This window comes from Scatophagus argus, chromosome 21 (genome assembly GCF_020382885.2).
Source record: "Scatophagus argus isolate fScaArg1 chromosome 21, fScaArg1.pri, whole genome shotgun sequence".
NCBI classification, from domain to species: Eukaryota; Metazoa; Chordata; class Actinopteri; family Scatophagidae; genus Scatophagus; species Scatophagus argus.
This window is the reverse complement of record NC_058513.1, coordinates 10,881,851-10,904,017: the sequence shown is the minus strand read 5'-3', so window position 1 is coordinate 10,904,017 and position 22,167 is coordinate 10,881,851. Positions and strand designations below refer to the sequence as shown.

General features: G+C 41.5%; 1 protein-coding gene across 5 annotated transcripts in view; it reads left to right on the top strand.

Annotated features, from left to right (window-relative positions):
• Positions 1-2,521: 2,521 nt before the first annotated feature.
• plce1 (phospholipase C, epsilon 1) overlaps positions 2,522-22,167 on the top strand; it is a 76,682-nt gene continuing 57,036 nt past the window's right edge. For 3 of the 5 annotated variants that reach the window (XM_046377564.1, XM_046377566.1, XM_046377565.1), the window contains exons 1-5: positions 2,523-2,699; positions 13,350-13,509; positions 13,985-14,649; positions 14,865-15,275; positions 15,485-15,694. In XM_046377564.1, the coding sequence (XP_046233520.1) occupies positions 14,014-14,649; positions 14,865-15,275; positions 15,485-15,694 (1,257 nt within the window). In that variant the 5' untranslated portion in view covers positions 2,523-2,699; positions 13,350-13,509; positions 13,985-14,013. Of the gene's footprint in view, positions 2,700-9,642; positions 9,733-13,349; positions 13,510-13,984; positions 14,650-14,864; positions 15,276-15,484; positions 15,695-22,167 lie in introns of those variants that run through there. The other 2 variants (XM_046377562.1, XM_046377563.1) reach the window with 2 other exon arrangements.

Sequence of the window (22,167 nt, the reverse complement as noted above, 5' to 3'; positions counted from 1 at the left end):
AGCACAGGGGTAAAGCAGCTGTAATGAGCCTTCACTGACAGCAGAGGGCAGGATCCGCAAAAATACGGACTCGCTCTTGACTGTAACTTCACCTGAAGCTCTTAGGAGTTGCACTAGTGCAGTCAGTAGTTGTTTTGTTCATGTTTCCAAGTCATAAACATAATAACCAAGATGATCATAAAACAGAATTTACGATGATGCACATTTTCAACGCTGACACTGTGTGATATGGGGGGGAATAAACTTGCTGGAGCAACATTTGCAACAGGTTTTGTGTAGAATCTAAACAGAACCTAAGCCTGACGGGTTGCAAAATATGAGACAGCAATTAGTAAATCATTTTGCAGTTTGATTTTGATAGGCTCGCTTTGGAAGAAGAATACAAGTTTGTACTTATCAGATCAGGTCAGACGTGTGTGTTCAAGTTTGTCTGGCAATATTCCGTATCACAAGTATATTTACATGGCTTGTCAGTACTATCATACACACAGCTTGTATTGTTCGGACAGGGCAGCAGCCTATCATTAGAGGTATGTCGCCTACCTGTGGAAAACAGAGCGATCAGTTAATATTTAGTAGCAGGTCGCCACCATAACATAAAATGTCGCAATCGTGACTGTGCAGCGTTTGCCAAAAAGGGAGGAGATGTGTCAAAGGTCTGTGTCGTGTTTATGTCCCCGGCGGAATGTGAAAATTGTAGATAAAGCTGGAAAAACCACACACACTCCTTTTTTTTTTATCAGCTTGTTGGGGGATTCCCAAAGTTTTGCGCGCTCCTGGGTGGAGGAGAGTTAGAGGAATGGACGGGTTGCACATTCCTGTCGGATGGCATAAGACTTCCCATTAGCGGAGCATGGGGAGGGAATAGGAAAATAATCCCTCATTTTCCAAGTTGAAATAAATGAAGTTATAGGCTGTGAAGTTGGAAAAGACGTCTCTCTCGAGCACGTGCTTTCCCTATCTCTGGGGGCGGGGCCGTGTTGCGTGCAGAGGCGGAACAACTGCAAACTAGCCTACGCTCTACTGTTGCACACGCGAGCCTAATAACATGCTAATTAAAACAATTGTGCAATCAGGAGAGCAATGGCATTATGCGACAAATATTTGCTTTACGTGAAACTCGCCATTGACAGCCCAGTGAACACATTAAGGCCAGATATCACGCATCTGCCAGCTGAACCTGTCACTTGAACCTGTCACACACATCTGGCTCTCCTGTGGTATACACAGGTGAGTGAGGATGACACTCGTCTGGACCAACCTGCACCGGAAGCGGCTATTTTATCAAGTAGCCTTGTCAAATTTATATCTGTGACTGGCCCGTCAGTTACACCAACTACAGGCGGACATAACAAGTCTATATAAGGCTGGACACATTTACTCTGAAGTCTGTTGTGAACTGCAATAAAACCTAAATCATTTGGGATAGTGGAAACAATGTAGCTATAGGGTACGCTACATGAAGTAGACGACTGGCAATGGTGCGAAGTTGTAGCCAGACATTCCAATGCGGTGACACACGCACACACACACACACACACACACACACACACACACACACACACACACACACACACACACACACACACAGTAACACAAAGTAACCCAGAACCGCAGTTATTGTCCTCCTGTCCTCAGCTCAGTTGGCTACTGTGAGAGAAGGAGATGCTGCATTCGCGTGCTGTCGTATGTTTTGGTCTGAGGTCATCACGTTATAAGCCACGCACGAGAAGAGCACAATTAAATGCATGTGTCTTGCATTTGCCACTTAAAACAAAATACGTAAGTAACCGTGACTTCCAAAGTAATATCATGCCTATAAATTATATGAGTGACACCCTCTGTGCATTGCGTTCCTACCTTATCACCTCTAAATTCCCATCCAATCCAGTCAGTTCTCCTCTGCTGGAGTAATACTCTGCTCCTCTGCTGTCAGTCACTTTGTGGAATTTTAATTAATTAACTTAGCAATAGGAATATACCATGTGAGCACAATATAAATGAAAACAATTACTACCTTTGGATTGGATTGGGTAACAATAATAATAATAATAATCCGGCACTTGCCATAGTACAGAATGTATGTGTCTCAAATTTCTAAGTATATTTGCAACTGATAACTTTACTAAAAAAACAAACAACAACAACTAAACATTACAACATTACAAACTGCACTCTCCTGGTTTTTGAGCTACAAGCCTGTAAAACAATAAATACATTATATTCTTACTACTGTTATTTTATTTCTGTTCATTACTTGTGGCAACATGTTAGTCTTCGTGTTTACCTATACCTGGGACTATTCCATCAATCAGCTAGCCTATGTATAATTTTATAAAAATAAAGGTAATTCAAAAGTAGCCGAGCAAAATATTCGTCTGTTACATTCCCACGAGACTGGAGTCAAAGATACAGTCCGTAAAAAACAAAAACAAAAGCTTTTTTTTCCTGAAAATATTTTTTTGCTACAAAATTACGAGTCCTGATTTTGAATTTGGAGTACAGATCTCCGAGGAGCACCTGAAGGCATCAGAGAAGAGAGCGGTTTCCCACCGCAGCACGAGTTGCTGCATCAACTGTCTCTCCGCGAGAGCTGTGGAGCGGATCAAGTGAACAAAAACTTAGCAGAACATGTGTTGAACTACCCAGCGTGCGGAGGAGTTTCGATGGATGCTAACTAAATTTGACAGCGTCGGTCGGTAAGTTTGGGTCACCACATCCTCAAACTGTCGCGTGTACACACGTTTAGACACCTTTTCATTTGGGTCGCGTTTGCACGAGTGTTTTAGCCGAGTGCGGTCTGTTTGTGAGGGAGCTCGCGGTGTCCAAGAACCTCAAAGTGACCCCAAGTCAGACCGACGCTGATGTTGTTGCAGCCACTTGGGTTTGTCCGGTTTTTAGAAAGGAATGTAGCTTAAATTTGGTTGTGAGGTTGACTCAGCCGGGGCGCTCAACTCAATTTACCTCCCCTGAAACTCCCTGCAGAAGCAAACTCCTACCAAATGTGGATAACAGTTTGGTTTCTTTTTTTTTTTTTTGCCTGAGATGGTAACACTTAAATTCACTTTGTGTGTGCACGAATGTTTGCTTTTAGTTTGACAGGTCAGGTTAGTGTTTACATGGGCAGAGTCCCCCCAGGCATCACCTGCAGATTGATATGACTGATTGTCTGATACGCTCATGATAAAACACTTCCATCCATGTTCTTTAAAGGTATTCCAGTACAGTATTTTTAAATACCGAAAACCTTCCTTCCTCTTCCTTTCCAATATTTATAGTGTTTGCATTATAGTGCATATTTATTCAGCTTACTGCCAGTATGTGCGCTCCAGAATCATGTCGTATTTTGAGTTAGCAGTTGGGGAGAAGGTGTGGTGATGTCTTGAGGAGGAAAGGTGGAGCATGGAGGGATGGGAGACTGGTTGGACTTGTTTTCAGACTTGCTGTTCTCTGTATTGGTGCATCCTTATTTCCAGAAAATAAAAAAAAACACAGCAGACACAAGGTATTTGCTCATCTCTGGATCAGCTCCAGATTTGTCTTGATGAGGTTACAGTTTTGTGTTGGTTTCGATGTGTTCGTAACTGACCTTTGACCTTCATCCAAAAGTCAAACACCTGATGAATTTATTTGTTTTGCCACAGGTGTATCAAGCTACCGGTTCCCTTTGATTGCCCCTGTAGATTTTAAAGGCGCACTATGGACTGTTTTTGTTTGCACTGAGGGGTTTCTAACTGAAATGAATTTGAATAATTTTTATATCGCACATTTTTTTTTTTTTTAACTTCCATGTTTACCAGCACCCCTCTGCTTTCCTTGCCTTTGGCTGGTGCATTGCTACGCTTATTTGTATTTTACTTCACCACCTGTGTGCCAGCTTTCTTTCTGTCATAGCTGTACTCCTCATATTTGGTGTTTCGGTATGATTTGTTTGATTTAATATTCTGATATATTTGCCACCAATATAAATAGAGTTAAAGGCTGCATTTAAAATCGTAAATTGAGTGCTGTTTAAAGGGGAAACTTAAGGAAGCAGCATGTTATCAGAGTAACTTCTAACTGCTGCTTGCTACGCTCTTTGCTGCAGTTATGTTTGGTTTGGCTGTAGCTACCAGTTAGCTCAGTTAGCGGTGGAGCTAGTGGCCCTACAGGTGAGTGAAGTCTGCTGGGATGGCGACCTCTGATTGCGAGGGGAAGTAAACACGGACAGACACCAGACTTGGACAGGACACATCCTCTGAGACCAGCAGGGGACAGTTTGACGACGGCTGCTCGACTGTTGTCTGTAGAGGTACAAAGAGCGGTATTACGAGTCCAGATGGGCCAGGCTAGCTGGTTAGCATGCTAACTTCCTTAGATATCCGGGTTCCACAATGCACAGACACCAGCAGTTCTGGTTGATCATTTTAGTTCATTTTGTTTTAAACTCGAATTTTGGCCATATTTTGCATTTTGCACCTTTTGAAGATGTTTTAAGATGTTAAACCTGGAGTTGCTATGTTTTCACTAAATTTGTATGTTCAGAGACTAAGAAATCTTAATAACTGGTTCTAAGACTCAAGCAATTTTTCCCTTTATATTTTCACAATAATTCCTAATAAAATATGCATTTTCTGCCGTCTTACATACAGATGACATGTGTGAACATAATCAGAGTTTAGGCAAAGTGTTAAGCGCTGAACAAATCAATTATTGTATGTAATCATCCACAACAGTCTTCTGGCTTCAGTGTTGAAACCAGATTTCGCTGAGCTTGAAGTCAATATAAGAGAGAGATTAACTCACTTTTACTTTGTCTGGGCAAAAACTGGAAATTGATTGATTAAGTGGGCGATGAGAACGAAAACTTGTTTAACATTTTGATTGTAGTCAGGCTAAGTCACATGCTCAGTGATTGCCATATGCTTACATAATCATTCATCTATCCCTAAACATTCGATGTGCTCTGTGAAATAAAACAGCTGATCGCAAAGAGCAGCCTTCACATCTGATTTTAATCAACAGCAACAAGTATGTCGTTTGATGTATGAAAAACTTCGAACCGAGGGCCACAGGGTCACAGTGAAGGTTTTGCCAAACCATATGCAAAGTGCGTTATGGACACGACTTATTATTTCTACTGACATGATTCACTTTTGTTATGCCGTTTCTGTCGTTATAGACACACACTTTGACAAATACTGGCACTCGTTTTTCATTCTGATTTTCAAGTTCAGCAGTCTCCTCCTTTTGAGTCATCTTTTTTTTTTTCTCTCCCTCTCTCTCTTTGTTCCACGCACACAGCATTCACACACTCATCCGCCGTGAAAATACCGTCACCCCTTCTTGAGTCAGCCCTCTGCCTCTGTTGTTACAGTATCGCACACACACACACACACACACAGATATACACTCGCTCACACACACACAGAGCCTCTCTCTCCCTTTCAGTGCAGTTTCCACTGGAGCCTCTGTCTACCCTGCCCTCTAATCAAAGCCATATGTTCTCCAGGTCCCTCGCATGAAAAGTCTGTTCTGTTTGCAGCACTGCTCCCAGTGTTACCAGCTTCTCACTCTATTACTGGCAGAGGCAAACTTGAAAATGAAAGCAAACCTGCGAAGGTTGAGGTTGATTGCAAGTTGAGATTTCATCCTTTTAACTTTGTTTTTCTTTTCCAGCCACAGTCTGTTTGGTGCTATGCATGGGGGTACAGTTTGTTAACGAGAAGGTGGACAGTCTTTTCTTTCTTTCATCACTCACGTTCCCCTGTTCCCCAGTAGCTGTTTAAGTATTTACGGGCTCTGCTGGTGGCTGATTTGAAAAAACTTGCACGAATCAAAGATATTTCAGTCCTTAGCTGTCATCATTCCTGACAGATCAGATTGTTAAAGATTTTTCAGGGTGTGTAGCCTCTTCAAATGAATAAACTGTCAGTCTTTAGTATTATTTCCAAAATTATTTTTTTTTTATGACAAAAAAAGCAGTCCATAAGGCAACTGTTTGGCCCCATTATGTGACCATGACTAATCTAAACATAACCAATCCTCCCAACCCAATTTTATAAAACTCCCTTCTAGTGAATGATAACACATGCTTCAAATACTTAAAATGGTGTGCGTGTGTGTGTGTGTGTGTGTGGGTGGTGGTGGTGATGGGGTCCTATTTGTCTGGTTATCGATAAAGTACAGATTCCATTTCAGTTCAAGTCTTCTCTACTGAGATTTGCAGGCCAGCAGATGGAAAGCAGTTTTCCATCAGTTCTTAACCACTTGAGCTGTGATCCTCTGCCTAAAGCTGGCTGGATTCTCCCACTGGGTGTGGGCCAATTCGAGCTCTTGGAATCTGCTCAAAACTTGAGTTGGGACTCAAGGCACTATTTAGATGTTCCCATTGTAAAAATGAATATTTAAGAGAGGTATGTAGCTTTTTATCTCATTGTGTGGTATTTCAACAATAAACTTCTTATTGTTGATGGTGGTCTCACATGTGTAAATAAGATGAAGACATCTATTACTCCCAGTTAATGTGTGATTATTGCTTTAAAAATTAGAGGCTGATCATTTGGAATAAAAATCAGGTGATTCATTCGTACAGTCATTTTAACAATGATGCAAAAATCCAAACAGAGATATAAGTTATACGTGTTGTTATCAGAAAGATTCACGTGAGTCTCTTTTATTAGTGGTGTTTTCCCTTTAATGGAAAGCTACACTGATCTCTCCCTTTATGTATGTCCTTGCACTGCGTGGTAACATTCTTTTCAACTGTGACCAGTTTAAGGAATGTGATTCTATTGTAGTCATATGACATGTCTTTTCTTCTTTGACCCAGTGTGTTAAAGAGAGAGAGGGTGGGGTTTTTTTGGGAAAGGGGGGGGGTCCTTGCATCAAGAGTACATAACTATACTAAAAATTTAAAGGGAACTGTGCAGGGTTGTCTCTGGTTGGCTCGTAGAGCTTTCTCCTTAATTTTATTGACAGTACAGTTTGATGGGAGTACTTAACATTAACATTTGAATGTAGAGACTGATAAGAATATCAGTTATAGTATCAGTGCATACTTAGTAGCATTATGTTTTCTATTACTCTTTCTGCAGGATTGTGTTTTCCTTATTTCTCCTCCTTGCTAGTCCCTTGTGCACCGAAAGGAGTTTCTTTATGTATGCACGTCAAATCTGTGGCCTGTGTCACAGAGGGTTTGGACACTTTATCTACCGTACTAATGGTCACCTTTTTGGCGCCACCAAAGTATTTGTGTCTGAAGGGATAATCTAACTGAAACGTGGGTTGTCATTGCGTGACTGTTTCCTTGCAGTTGGATGCCACCGTTTGGAGCGTCACTCTGTTGTACTCACATGGTATGCCTTTTTTTGTCTTCCATGGCCCCTACACAACAAAAAAACGGGGGTTCCTTCTCTCCCTGACCAGCTTATTGAGCTGCAGGAATGCTAAAGATCAAATGCCAGATCTCGGTGTGAAGTATTTAGCTGAGCGCTTTGGAGGCTCAGGAGAATAAATGGCAATCTGATGCTCATTTTACACTTTGACATTTTCCACGTCATTTAATTTCTTTCCTCATCCACTGACTATGTGGCATTGAAGGATGTAATAATCACAAAGGTTTTTCTACCTCGGTGATCGGGCTTTGCTCTCCTGTGCCCTGTGTCCTAATCACATACCAGGCTTTGAGTCATCGCTTGGATGAGTTGTGAAATAATCCCTCATGAATGAACATTAGAAAAAGGCTTTTATGTGAGAGCGAAGGCCCCCCTGTTGAGGGGATAAACAATGATTTAGGACAGGGGCTCACAAACTGTTCCAGTCCTGAGACACAAACTCCTTAAAACAAAAGTGTTACTCACTGTAAACAACTGTGGCCCATTTCCGAGCCGTTTCAGATGCAGATTAAAATCACTCCATCAGTTGTGACCAACTCGAGACTTGGTCTACTGTCCGCTTAACAAGTACTTCCAGCCATCATGTTAACATTTTCCTACTTATACATTCCTCAAGTACCAACCCATCTGTCCCACTTACATTTGGCACTGTTGTTTACCTACCTCTTAAGTCTCGAATGGCGCCATATCTTCATTCTATAGGCGTGAGATACCCTTAAAATTGATTAAAACTCACAGGTAAAACTAGAGACTTTGCTGATGTGGACCCGGCTGATGTGGTTGTTTGTTAACGTTTTTCTGCACTGCTGTGAAATACTGTAACATTCCCTGTATTTGACAGCAAAATTAGTATTACATGGTGTAATAAAACAAGCTACGCTGTACTTTTTTTTTTTTTTTTAACTGATGTAAGGCAGTTTGGAAATAACCTTTTGTGATAAATGAGGGAATAACTGACACACACTCTAAAATACAAAAAAAAAAAATCTCCACAGTTCTGTTGTTAGCCATCTGACTCTGATTAAGTTTCTTCAGGACTGTCAGAAGTGCTGAGATCATCCCCTTCTGCTTTTATCAACACGTGTTACACTTTATTGCAGGACGGGTAATGTTTTTCCTTATTGGTCAGAGTAGCCGACAGTTCTCTTTGAAAGCAGGGTGGACAGACAACTGGCTGTCCTTACTGACCTTAATTCATATTTTTTAAATATTCCTAAAACTCAGATGATCCAGCTGGGCTTTGATGGACAAAAAGTCCAACTCGCTGTAATGTGTTAATTGGTTTTAGAGTTGCTGGTTGGGGGATTTTGTTAGCTTTGGACAGAAACAAGTTAACTGATTCCATCTGTATTTTTTTTTAATGCTAAGTTAACTGACTGGTGTCTGTAGCTTCCAGTGTTAGGCGGCATCCCAAGTTAAAGTACATTTTTGAATAATGTGGTGGTGGCGTCGCCGACTGAGACGTTTCTGAAAGTGTTTTCTGCTGCAGTCTGCATAAAAGTGCAAGCAATATTGAAAACACAAGCGCTACATACTATACACATACATGCACACGCACACACACACACACACACACCATATAGCTTGTTAATATGTCATTATGTAGAGGATAGTTTTGGAGCAGTGAGAGCAGAGATCGCAGTTTATTGTTCAGGCTTTCATTGTTTCATTGGCCAATGAGATATCGTTGACTTGGAATTGAGCTGGTACAACGTTACCGTAGCTTAACTCACTACATTTGCCTAGCAGCTTGCCCAGCACTGATAGCTTGACATTTACCTTCCAGAAATGATAATGGTATTGATCTCCAAATCTACCTCTCGAACTTGTACATTTCATAAAATGTCAAACTGTTTTAATATTATGACATATCTATTGCTTGAATTTCCCTCGGGGTCAATATAGTATCTATCTATCTATCATCATTCATCATTCATCATTCATACATTAAAATGCTTTGTTAAGTCATACCAACATAGACTGTACAGTATTTCATTCAGGACATAAACCATTCACAAATGTTTCATGTTTCCTGTGTCGCTGCAGTCCTTTGCCTTGAGCCGTAACTGTCAGTCATATGACTGTCAAGTTTTTATGTTAATGAACTGTGCACAGGCTTTGAAAACACACTCTGATTGGCTGCTGAGCTTGCAGACTGACTGTTGAAGACCCATCCCTCATGTCAGTCTTTGTCTCTGTCACTCAGTGTCTGTCTCTCTCTCTCTCTCTCTCACACACACACACACACACACACTCTCTCTTTCACTCTCCTTCTGTGTGTCTCACTCGGTTGACAACAAGATACTGAGTGGGAATCCTGAATCACCTGTCTACAAGACTTATTGTTTACATTAATGTAAGTACTGTCATCAAATGATACCTGAGTGCTTTGAGTACTTTTATACCATTTTAGATATTTTTTTAAGCAAAAGAAGCCTGAGTGGTGCCATGTATAGGACAATATTTTGTACAATACAGTAGGTGAAGTAGAAGTGATTGAGGCTTTTCTTGGTCAGTGCACTTTACTCTGTGTGACCCGATTTCCTGTATGTGTCTGTGTTCTTAGCCCGAGGCTGAGATTTAGTCTGGAAGAGCCGTTTGCTTTGCTGCTCAGGGTCACAGTTCAGCCGATAACAAGAGCTACTTTCAACAGTGTATATAGTGTGTGTGCATGATTGTTTTTTTTAGGTCTTCAACTGCAGTCATTCTTTTTTTTTTATTGAGGAACTTATTTGTAAATTTCATAGGAGGGTCATTATGTGGTTGTGGTGCTGAGAAGTCTTTTTTTTTATTGCCATTTCATCTGCTGTTTCTGTAAATTAAATGCAGTACAGTCACTAGGTCAAATACTAAATGAACAGCTGTAGATTAAACTTTAAGTCCACATGCTATCCTGTTGCTAATTTCAGAGTGTTTTTAAATTAGCTTGATGGCAAGCGCAGCTGTCTGTCAGGCACATGGCTTCAGGGTTTAAAGCTACAGTGTTCAGCTTCTTGCCTGGGACAACCAGAGTGCTATGCCAGTACTGCCTTCCTGACCCATAATTTTGACAGGTTCATGCCCCAACATGTGTTGTGTCAGTTTGTTTCCTCAAATGACATCAGCCTTAATGCGACAGCTAACATCGGTACAGGCCCAGGATTACCTGAAGCAGCAGATATTGAACACAGATGGCTTCCAAATAGGAAGTTGATATTGATGATGTTTTTGCCGTGTTTTTGCCCCCCCCCACCTGCACCTGCCCAAATGTAGTCCTTGCTGTGACTTGCCTCTGGTGCTACGGTCGCTGCTCTTTAGTCTTTATTAACTACACCCAATTTCAATGACAGGTTGGTGCACATAACATGTCATACATGCCAAACTTTATTTATTTTTGATTTCAGGCAATATAGGCATGCACACACAGGTTAACAAGGGGGAGTGTTATTATATGAAAGTATTTATTTATTCTTACTTTGAATGTGAAAAAAAGTGAAATAATAAGTAAAAAAAAATATGATTTGATGCCACAATAAGTTTCATATTTAGCAGGATTGAAAGCAGTAGCAAAGACAGTGTTATTTAACAGTGTCACTTGTTGTGGCTAAAGGGTTTGTACTTTTGATATATCTGGTTGGACCTGTTAGTTGGCTGTGACACATGCAGGTACGATCCTGCAGGATCTGCGTGGACTCTCAGCACAGCGAATAACAGACTATCGACTATAGTTTATCGATAAAGACTTGGACGTCTGAAAAGTATCTTGATTTTCATATTTTATTATTATTTATTGTTTATCTTGCAAGAAAACTTCAAGTCAGAGGTGTGTGCTCTCAGTGAGGTGCGTAGCTCCAGGCAGGCTCTTCCCATGTGTTTCAGTTAGAGGTGTCCTGTGCAAGTGACACTTTCAAATCTGTTTGGGTTACTGGATTTACTGATGCCATACAGGAGAAGTTATATATATATATATATATATATATATATATATATATATATATATATATATATATATATAAAAATGAGTAGTTTTGCTTGTTTTTTATGCAAAATTAATTTTTAGTTGGCTACATTATATTGGTTATTAAAGCTCGTTTGGAGTAAAAATACTTGATGTAACGACCTTGACTGGCCTCCTTCACTCCAAAATTTAATTTTCACTTGGGTGTTTCTGGGAAATTCTGAATTCTTGGCTTGTCTCCTGTTTTTCACAGGAGTGGCTCATTCTCTTAAGACTGTCTTAGCAGCTCCATTAAAACAATGATGATTGCCTGCAATGTAGTGCCTGATTCAGCTGATTCAGAGTGCAGCTGTAGATATGTGGAACAATGTTCTGGCATTGGACTACATAAGCATAAATCAAGCACATCTATCTGGAAATGCCCCCATCATCATAGGTTATCTTCTCTGAGCTGTCAGTCATCCCAAAGGCTGCAGTTGAGAGCTGAAGAGTAAGTTGTGTCAAGGTTAGATGCCACTTTTTTCTTATGAATGGAGCACTTGTCTGTTTCCTCCTTTCATCTGTGTGTGAATGTAGAGCAGAGCCTTAAAAAGAGGCTGCAGACGTTCAGCACAGGCACCTTGAGGTGTGTGTGTGTGTGTGTATGTGCGGGGGAGATCAATGAGCTCTTTCCTCCTTGTTTGTATCTGTATCTCTCTCTCTCTCTCTCTCTCTCTCCACCACACACACACACACGCACACACACTGGTCCTCCCTCTCTGGTTTGGTCCCACATTCCAGCTTAAGCCCACGCACTTTGGCAGGGAATTAAGGCCTGTAGTGACTCTAATTATGAGGTTTCGGGCTATAGTTCTTTTGGACTTATTCATCGCTGACCACCATGACGATACCAGAACCACACAATTAGTATGTGTGCATGTTGTGGGAGATTTTGTCTCTTAAGGGTGTTATTTCGTGTATGTGAGGTGCATAACTCTGTGTGCTAGAGTGATATAGACATAAAAAAGTGATTTTTTTCTGAGATACCGGGTAAGAGACAACATTTTGTATTTAAAGCCGAGCCTTGTGTGATGAAAGCCTGCCACTGAAAATGGACTGTTTAGTTTATAATTCGTGAAGACTTGTTCCCACCTTTCTTATTTTTTATATATATGTAATGTAATTATGCTTTAATTGATGGGGGTTAAGAGATGGCAAATGACCTGCAGCAAACGATCATGGTAAGATGTGAAATGTGCACACTTTAAGTCCAAGGTCAGCACCTTAACCCCTAAGCCACCATGTGTCCCTATAACTTTTTACATTGACATCACGTCGTAGTGAGCTGGGATTGCCCAAATCCAGTGTCAGATTATGATAATGTTAGATGTGCTGATAGAGGATCTGTTCTTATAGCATATAGCAGGCTGTTAATTGTGGGTATTTTGGTAGTGTGGTCATAATGGGGCCCGAGGAGTTAATCCCAGACGCAACATTACTGAAGAATTTTGACCTCTGAGATGTAATAGTCCAGACACACTCATTTACTTAACTATACCAAGCACATAACACATCCTACATCTCATTCATCATCTCAGGAAATGAGGATAATTGTACTGTTTATAGTTTTATTCTTGTTGCCTCAGAAAGTTGGTTTTTGAGGGGTGTAAAATGGGTGTTTTTCCTTCCTGTTAAGATTCAGTATTTGTTGTTTCAGTTGTTTCAGTCACAATGACTCGCGCTCTCTGTGATGATCTTAGTTGAATAGTTTAAGATAAGAAAGCTGATGCGATGAAAGAAGAGAGCACTGAAGGAACTAAGAGAAAACTGTGATCTCTTAAAGTTTAGTAAAATGTGTTTTAGTTTTTAGTTTCTTCTCGAACTTGTGTTTGTCAGCCTGTAACTTTCTTGCTGTGGTACCCTATCCTCTTTACATGCTTTAATGACATAAGACTTGAAAATGTGTGCACTGTGAATTAAAAACTCTATGGAAGTGAATCATTAAAACCACCATTTAAATAATGATTGGTGTGTCTGTGTTCTCTCTTCTCTCTCAGGACCTGCAAGAGGATAACTATGCCACAGATACATGTCAGGACCAAACAGCGTTAGTGCCTGCAGGCACACACATGGCTTTGTAAGCTGTGATTGTGAACCGTACTATCAAGGAAATTCCTCAGTCCTCCAGGGTCACCTCCGTGGGTTCTCTATCAGGGGGTTTGTACAGCTGCACAAGCTTCTGTTTCCACAACACACACAAAACAAGGCAACACAAGGCACACTCTGTATGGATGTGCTGTCTTAGTCGTTCAAGAGGTCTTTGGAAGCTGATCAGTCACTCATTCAATCAATCAATAAACAGAGAAATGTGCTTCCCCCCATCATTAGTCATTCAGAGCAGTCGAGTCATGAATCTGAGAGTGCTGTCACCTTACACAATATATGGGGTTTGAAGTCTGCAAACTTCATTTCCTCTGCAAATTTCATTTCCTCTTGCTACACCGTGGAGCCACTAATTGAGATGGAAGATGTCGCTTCTCAAATCTTAGCAATTAAGAGTCTTAGAGACATTTTTTTGACTGATGCTTTCAGTTTTTAATAAATAAGAAATGACTGAAAGTCTAAGTCTCAAGAGCGTCTAAATGTGGTTTGGTTAAATTTCTCCAGCTTAAACGCAATCAATTATTTTCAGAGCTGCAGCGAAACAAAGGATAAAGCAGGATGCTCCAGGGAGACGCGATCGCTACTGAAGAAAATCAAACACAGGCTGGGGCTGGAGGTTTCGCTCAGCGTGCTTCACCTCCATTCGCTGGGAGCAGACCCAGCAGGGAAGCCAGACATGCAAATAACAGCCAGGAAGTACAGCCGTGCTCGGACCAATTGTGGCATTCAAAACACAGAAGCAGCCCGTCCCTCCTCTTATATAGGAAGTTGTCGTGTGACAGTGGGAAAGGGACAGTTTTGAATGAGGAATATGAGGAGAGTTTGGATTGCAACTCAAAAATCTTGAGCACCGAAAAGAAACTTTATCTAGAGACTGGCAAAAGAGTTGAAACAATGAATAAAACGGTTACTCCGATACCTGGGAAAAATTCGCAGGGATCTCCCTGCCAGCTGGACACCTCAGGCGAGGGTGTGGATGCAAGCAGGAACAGAACTGGCAGCTCCAGATGCTCCTGCACCATGTCTCGCTCTTACATGAGTCCAAACATCTGCTGTTGCCACAGTCCCAGATCCAGTTCGAGCCCCTACCACAACCCAGCTCACAGCCCTTGCCTCAGTTCCAGGCCCTCTCGGTCCAACCGGCGACACATCCGCCGCAGCAGCCTGCCTGTGTCTATGCAGGCTTTCCACAAGGTAACAAAGGAGTCAGTTGCTATACATTTAGCTGCTACACTGAGGTTGTGTTATGTCGTTTCTGTGCTCTAAATATGCTTGTTTTTTTAGTGCAAGGCACAAAACAAACATCACAGTGTTTACACTGTGGATTAATTCATGCTTCACCCCATTTGAGCTATACAGAAACATCATTGAGAGTATTTCAGGTTTATTTGAGTGTTTTCTTCTTCTAGACATCACCCTGCCTCCCATCTCAGTGCAGTCCATCCAGTGAACCGAACTCTTTGGAGTCATCTCCCTGTAGCTCCCCCCATCCCAACCACCGTCAGCATCACCAAAATGGACACAGCCACCGGCATGGCCTCAAAGATGGCTACTCGAGTTTAGAGAGGCTCAATAGAAGGCCCAGGGTCAACAAATGTTCCCTAGAGAAACTATTCTTCAGACGGGCGTCTCTCGAAACCATGACGACAACCCAGAGGAACGGCGAGAGGTCATCTTCGAGAGTAACCAGGCCCTGCAGCGGGGGCAGCAGCAGTGACGAGGGGGGTGGAGAAGGCCTGCTGGATAACACAGAGTTCATCAGGAACCGTAAAGAACGTTCCACTGTCCTAGTGAGGCGCTTCTACAAGAATAATAAAAAGGTATTCAGTGCACCATTCCTTTTCTGTCCATCTTCTGACTAACAGTTATAATGAAATATAAACAGTAAATGGAATTTGAGCCAGTGTGTTGTTTCTTATTGGTTATGTTTACGTGTTTCTTTTCATCACTCTTGACATTGTTCATCATTTATAGTTTGTTACAGAACAATGAAACATGCTGAAATAATCTCCCTCTGTCTTTCCCTAAGATGACCAAGTCAGTGTGTACTGGAACCAGAGCAATTGTCAAGACGCTGCCGTCAGGACGCATCTCGGAGGAGGTCTGGGAGGCAGTTGTTTATGGCAGGATACAGCAACCAAGCATGAAGGATATGTGGCCAATCTTAATGCACAATGTCAGAGAAGAATTCCGAGTATACAGGGACATGCTCCGACTTTTTCGAGTTAAGCAACAGCAGGTAAGAAAAAGAATGAAGAGACATTCTCTGGGTAGATTTAGTAAGACTAAGTTTTAAATGCAATTGCATAACAGAAGCATTCCACATTTCACACCCAGCTGACGGCAATGGGAACGGGAACTATTCAATCTTTACGGTATTTATCATGGCCTTACATCTCTTTGCCTCAAGCTATAATGTGATTATAGTTTAAGTGCTCTAAAATGACGTGGAATTTCCACAGATGATAAGACGTTGGGGTTTTATGTGGTTTTGCTTCTCAAACTCTGTTTTCTCTGCCAAAGTGTGATGCTTCGTAGCTGCAGCAGCTCAAGAGTATTTATGACTTGATCGATTCTTGGTTCAGCGGACAATAATTGTTCTTGGCTTTTGCTTTCCTGTGCTTGGGCCGAAATGTTATGCCTGTTATGCATGAAAGAAGAATAATTTGCTCAAGGAATATGTTAATAGACCAACACGCACACACAACAAAAACACATACACACAGACTCTTTGTTCAGGGCAGACCTGTGCTGCGGAAAAATGATTTATTCTCTGTTAGTCCTGCTCACCATATTACTGACAGACTGAATGACTGAGCCCTCTGTATGAGTGTGTGTGTGTGTGTGTTGTGTGTGTGTAAATGGACTGAGCAGAGTTGGCATGTGCATTAAAGTTGCAGCGATGGAAACTGGACAGCGGGGAAATGAGCAAGACAGAGCGGGAAACTTAGAGAGAGACATGGGGATGGAGGAAACGAGACTGTGTGAGAGAGAGACCCGGGACATTGGTGTGTTAGTATCCAATTTCCAAGTGAGAGCGTGTGATTTTAACCAACATGAAAACCTCTCACAGGAGCTGTTCGACTTGAGCAACCCTGGCAGCCACAGTAAAGCCTCTCAATAGAAGGAATCGGCAGTATCACACAGGATGCTCTGCTGTTGTTTTTTGTTATCATATCCCTCCTCTTCCTGTAAAAACTCAAAACACGTGGAGACCAAAAGGCAGTTCCCCACGGACACGTGCCACCACCGAACTGCAGAGCAATTTTGCAATCTTTTAATGCCAAACAGTGTGTTGTATTTTTATTTTACTTCTCTGCTGTGTGTAGCTGCCTGCCATATGACGATAGTAACCATATATACTTTATATTCTCTATAATTGTCAGCCACATTTCTCTCTCTTTTTTTCGTTACCTCATCATGAAACACACTTCATTCAAACTTTGAACAAAACAGAACTACTAAAACCATCTTTCCACTGTTTCAACAGTCACAAGGTCTGGTTTGGTTGAAAGCCTTAATTCACAGATTCCCTCTCTGACATTGCTGGCCTCTTTGTGCTACTGGGTTAGCTCATTTAATGAGAGTCTGTCACTGAGCAGTGGCCTTCAGTCATTCTTGGGAAGCAAACCATTAAATCAGCCCCCATTAAGAAAAAAAAAAAAACAAAACAAAAAAAACCACTGAAGGATAGCTGATAAATTTGTAAATTAAATAAATTAAATATAAATTGATAAAATGATTATATGATAATTGATAAAGCTGCGATAGGCAACCATACACTACTGTCTGAAAAAATCCTTATCCATAACTAAACTCAACAGATTACCTTCATTATTACTGCTGGTTCCAGTATCACAGTGTACAGGAGTTCTGCCTTTGGTGTGGCGTTGCCATACCCCAGCAGAAACAGTTGCTTGACTGCTGTGGGTAGGTACAATCAACGTTGACTCCATGGCTACGGCCTTAAGTTATGCTGTGTATGCATTTGCATAATATACATGGATATGCATATGTGTTTTTTATGGGATAATTCATAGCCACGACAGAGTCAAGTACTGTCTAAAGTTTCTCACATGTGGAGGGAGCTTATGCACTCACTCCATACAAATACACACACTTGTGTGCATGCTGCAGTGTGGTTTCTGACTTTGCCAAAGTGTTTTTATTAGTCCTTTGTGGTCGTAGAAATACTGCCTTGAGTTAAGTCCTGGCAGAGCTGCCTTAATAATGAGCCTATTGAAAATGGGGGAGTTGCCAGCACTTCCCTTGTCAAAACACCATCTGAGCTACTCCTGTAAGGGGTCACCGGAGTAACTCGGAGAACACTGAGCAGCAGTGAATAAGAAGGGCTGTAGCAGGGTTGTCATCGGGATCATAAAATTCTATGAAAAAACTCATCCCATTGCAATCACACGGGAGTCGTGAATTCAAAAAGAAACCTATCCCTTCTAGTTAGCAATGTCTAAACAAACACTGCAAATCACAATTTGCATTCAGTATGCTTGTATGTTTGAGTGAATTTGTGCATACAAATTGTGAGATGGCCTTAGCTTCACACACACACACACACACACACCAAAAACAAACTGGAAGGGCACTCGGAGAGCCAGTAGTCCACTCCTTTATGACAACAGAAAGTTCCTCTTTAATAGCGTAATAAAACATCAGCAAAGCACACAACACAGAGATGTAGAAGCGACATAAACTCCACCGCAGCTGCAGCCACAAACACAACAAAGAGAGCTGTGCAGTTTTCACATACCGTGCATGCACATGCTACGTTGCTAAGCAATGCAGTGGTTAACGTGCCCACCCCCCCACACGCACACACACACACACACATACACAGAAAGACAACATAGACAGATAGCTATATATTGCTGCGCGTTATTGTTGACTGATGTTAGTATAACTGCAAGGCAGACGTAGTGAGCCACACAGTGCGAACAGTGCTAACACTGAGGTCTCTCCGGCTTTACTCTACTCATGTTTAATGGGTTAGTTGCTTGACCACAAAATCATTGTTATTAACTGCTTCACCAGAACGTGCATTGCAGTGATTTGTTGCTGCATGCATAAACTCCCTGGCAGAAGTAAGAGTGAAAAAAGCAAAGCACTGTCTCTGTTTGTCTCTACTCCCTACTGTCTTCCATACACACAAGCATACTTTATAGAACACAGGCCTCCTATATGTGGCATGTAAGCCTGACTCTGCAGTAATCATGTCGAGGAGTTTTCTGGAGGCATCCTGTGGCCCTGTGTGTTTATTGCTACAACTAATGAGCGAGCCAAAAAACACAGGATTATATGAAGCAGGGACCGGAGCAGGCTAGAAAACTGAGAGCGATGAAGAGAGAGGGGGAGAGGTAACTTCCAAGGAGAGAAAGAGGGAGAAAATGAGATTTTAACTGTGGAAAAAGAAGAAAATCTACCGTGGAGGAAAAGAGAAACAAGGTTGGGGGTGGAGATCCAGCCATGAATTATGTGAGAGAGAACAGAGAGTAAAACAGAGGAAACCAAATGAACCAAGACAGTGTGCTCTAAACAGTGCCCTCAATGTTTGGGCCGCACTGAATCAATCTATACTGAGCTGATTTTTGTTTCCATTACCAGCTCAGCCACTGCAAGTTATGCCAAGGTGCACCTCAGGTGGACTATTTCCCAAGTGGGGCCAGCGTGCACCTGGTCTGCCTCCATGCAGCTTGCCAACCCCCTTTGTCTTCTTTTTTTTTTACGGTTCCATCATGTTTACTTTCAGTGAGGAATTGCGTTATGTTACTGCTGGTTAAAACCCAACATTTCCTGAGTTTGCTGCTTCATAATGAATGACTTTAGATAACAAGATGACGGGGGACCTTTATTGTGAAGAATTTGAAGGGTTTTAAATGCTTGAAACAGAATTAGTCAAGCTTGTTAGCGGCTGTTCTTCCATATTGCAAGGGGAAGGGGTACAAACAGAAACGATGAGATGAAGATTTGTAGACAACAGCCTCTTTTTTATTGCACCTCTGCAAACAGCTCCACCTTCAACAGGTAAACAGCTTCTTTTACCTGCTGAGCTTTGTGACAGAAAAAAATGCCTAATGAAACAGCCTACATCTGCCTGTTTTCAACTCAAGACAAGTGCGTCATCTGTTAAAGGCACACCTTCAAATGGGTAACCCTGTTGTAATGGAGATGCAAATCCCTGCCAAGCTCGGCTGATGTGCTGAGTTAAACCGAGTCAAGCTAAGCCAGCACATGTGTATGGAAAAGCCCCAGCGTTGTCTGTTTTTACTGTTAGGCAACATGAGGACCAGAGTTGTGCCAATGAAAGTCAAGGAAACCATTATATGGCTGAAAAACAAGAAGAAAACAGTAAGAGACATTGGCCAAACCTCAGGCATACCAAAATCAATGGTTTGGAACATTATTAAGAAGGAGGAGAACTGAGAGCTTCATAACAATAAAGGGACTAGTGGGCCAAGGAGGACCTCCCATAGCTGATGAAGAATTCTCCCTGTAATAAAGAAATGTCTTCATAAACCTGTTTGACAGATCAGAGACACTCCTCGGGGGGCAGGTGCACATTTGTCACTGACCACAGAGTCCACAAAGCTTCATGAACAGAAACACAGAGTCTACCTTGCAAGATGCAAACCTCTAGTTAGCCACGGACGGATGATGACCAGATTACAGTTGACTAAAAAGGACCTACAAGAGCCTGCAGAATTCTGGGAAATCAAGATCAAGTGTACAGATGAGACCAAGATCACTGTGTATGAGAGCGATGATAAGAGCGCAGAGTGGGATTGAAGAGGAAGTGCCTATGATGTCAACCACAGAAACTCATCTGTAAAAACATGCTGGTGGCGTTACAGCGTGGGCTTGCATGATATGCGACTGCGGATGGCAGGAACACGGTGACTTCTGAGATGTACAGAAACATCAGCTGAAGTTTGATAAAATTCCTCCAAGCTTCATTGGATGGCACTTTAACCCTCTAACAAAACAATGAGCCCAAACATGCTGCTAAAGCAACAAAGGAGTTTCTCAAAGGTAAAAAATAGGAGAAAATTCAAAATAGGTTAAGTCAGTCACCTGATGTCACAGGCTAAACAGAAAACTGAAGGGAATTAGTCCTTTAAAACAAGAAGGACCTGAATTCCCTCTATGAACTCATCAATGAACCTACAGGTTGTTTTTTTTTTTTAAACAATGCCCCACTGTCAGGGAGTTTTCACATAAAAAAGTGTTTCATTTCTTTGTGACAGCTTTTATGATGAAACACTCACACCCACCCACACACACACACACACCTGGAATACCTGGAATAGAGATCAAACAGTCCTTGAAGCCAGGAGCGTTTTATTGTTTTCCTTTTGTAGTCTATCAGTTAGAGCCCTGCTGAGTCCTTTCATTTAACCCAGGGTGGTGTCAGGCTAAATGTTAAGTGACCATGTGCGCACACACACACACACACACACACACACACACACACAGGCAGGCACAGACGTGTACACACACACTTTAACACTAGTAGTTCGGACTAAGTGGGAGTGGGGCTGAGCTTCTTGTAAATACATCGTCTTCCCATAGCTAAGATTCCAAATAGTTTTTGGGGACAGGAATACATTCTTCCCTCTTGGGACACTCTGCTTTCCTGTTTTTTATCATTAGTGGACTAAAAGTCAAAGTGTTGCCATTTCGAACCCAGGAATATCTGCGCTGGGAAAGTGAATAAAAAAATGTGTCTTAATGAAATGCTCCTTAGGAGATGTAGTTAGTGTTCCTTTTTTTATATATCTTAGAGACTTTTTATATTTTTTAATGCATTTTGTCATTTGCTCTGTTCTTTCTGTGTGTACGACTGATCTGACTGATTGGCTTACTCACTCACCTACCTACATTTTATCAACATACTTGAGAAATACCAATGAGATAGGCCTTCCAGATTGGCTGTGATGTCTGTTATCAGAACCAATGGATGTCATGTAACACAAAACGCAACACAAAATTAAATTTTTCTCTCAAACCCAGAATGTGAAGATTACTCTATATAAATGGCTGAAAACATGTATTTTCTGGAACAGATATTTCAGTATGACTGCTACACTTGAGTGCGCATTGATGGCTTCCAGCTTTGACACCGGCTTATTTCTGTTTAGCAAATATTACCAGGGCTGTCCCAGATGTTAAGATTAAAATGCAACCAGTGTCATATGGAAATTGTCGTTAAACTCACTCTTGTTAATGCTGTTAAAGGCTATTTTGCCTCTACACATTTGCTAGTTAAATACCCATGCCTATAAAATGGGTCAGTTTGTTTACTGACGGACTATTCATGAGCCCAGGTAATAACTCCTGCAAACACATCACCATCTTGGTTCCCAATTAGTGCCTGTTATAAAGGTAACATTTTAAGATAAAATGTGCAGCAAATGTCCTGTTTTAAGATAACCATTACATTATTGCATTGCAGTGATTGGTTTTCCGGGTAGTTGCTTCAGTAAATAGTACACCGGACAAGTGAGCAGTTGTGTATATTTGTGAAGGGAGATAGGCATACATACTGTTACGACCTTCTTTTTACGACTCTGCCGAATAGATCTAAGAACACTCATACACTCACACACTACGCCTGCAAGATATCACTTGTAATAAATGAATACTGAAGTGCCCATCTTAGCTCTTCTCTCTTTCCTCAACCATCATGCTAGCTAACCAAGT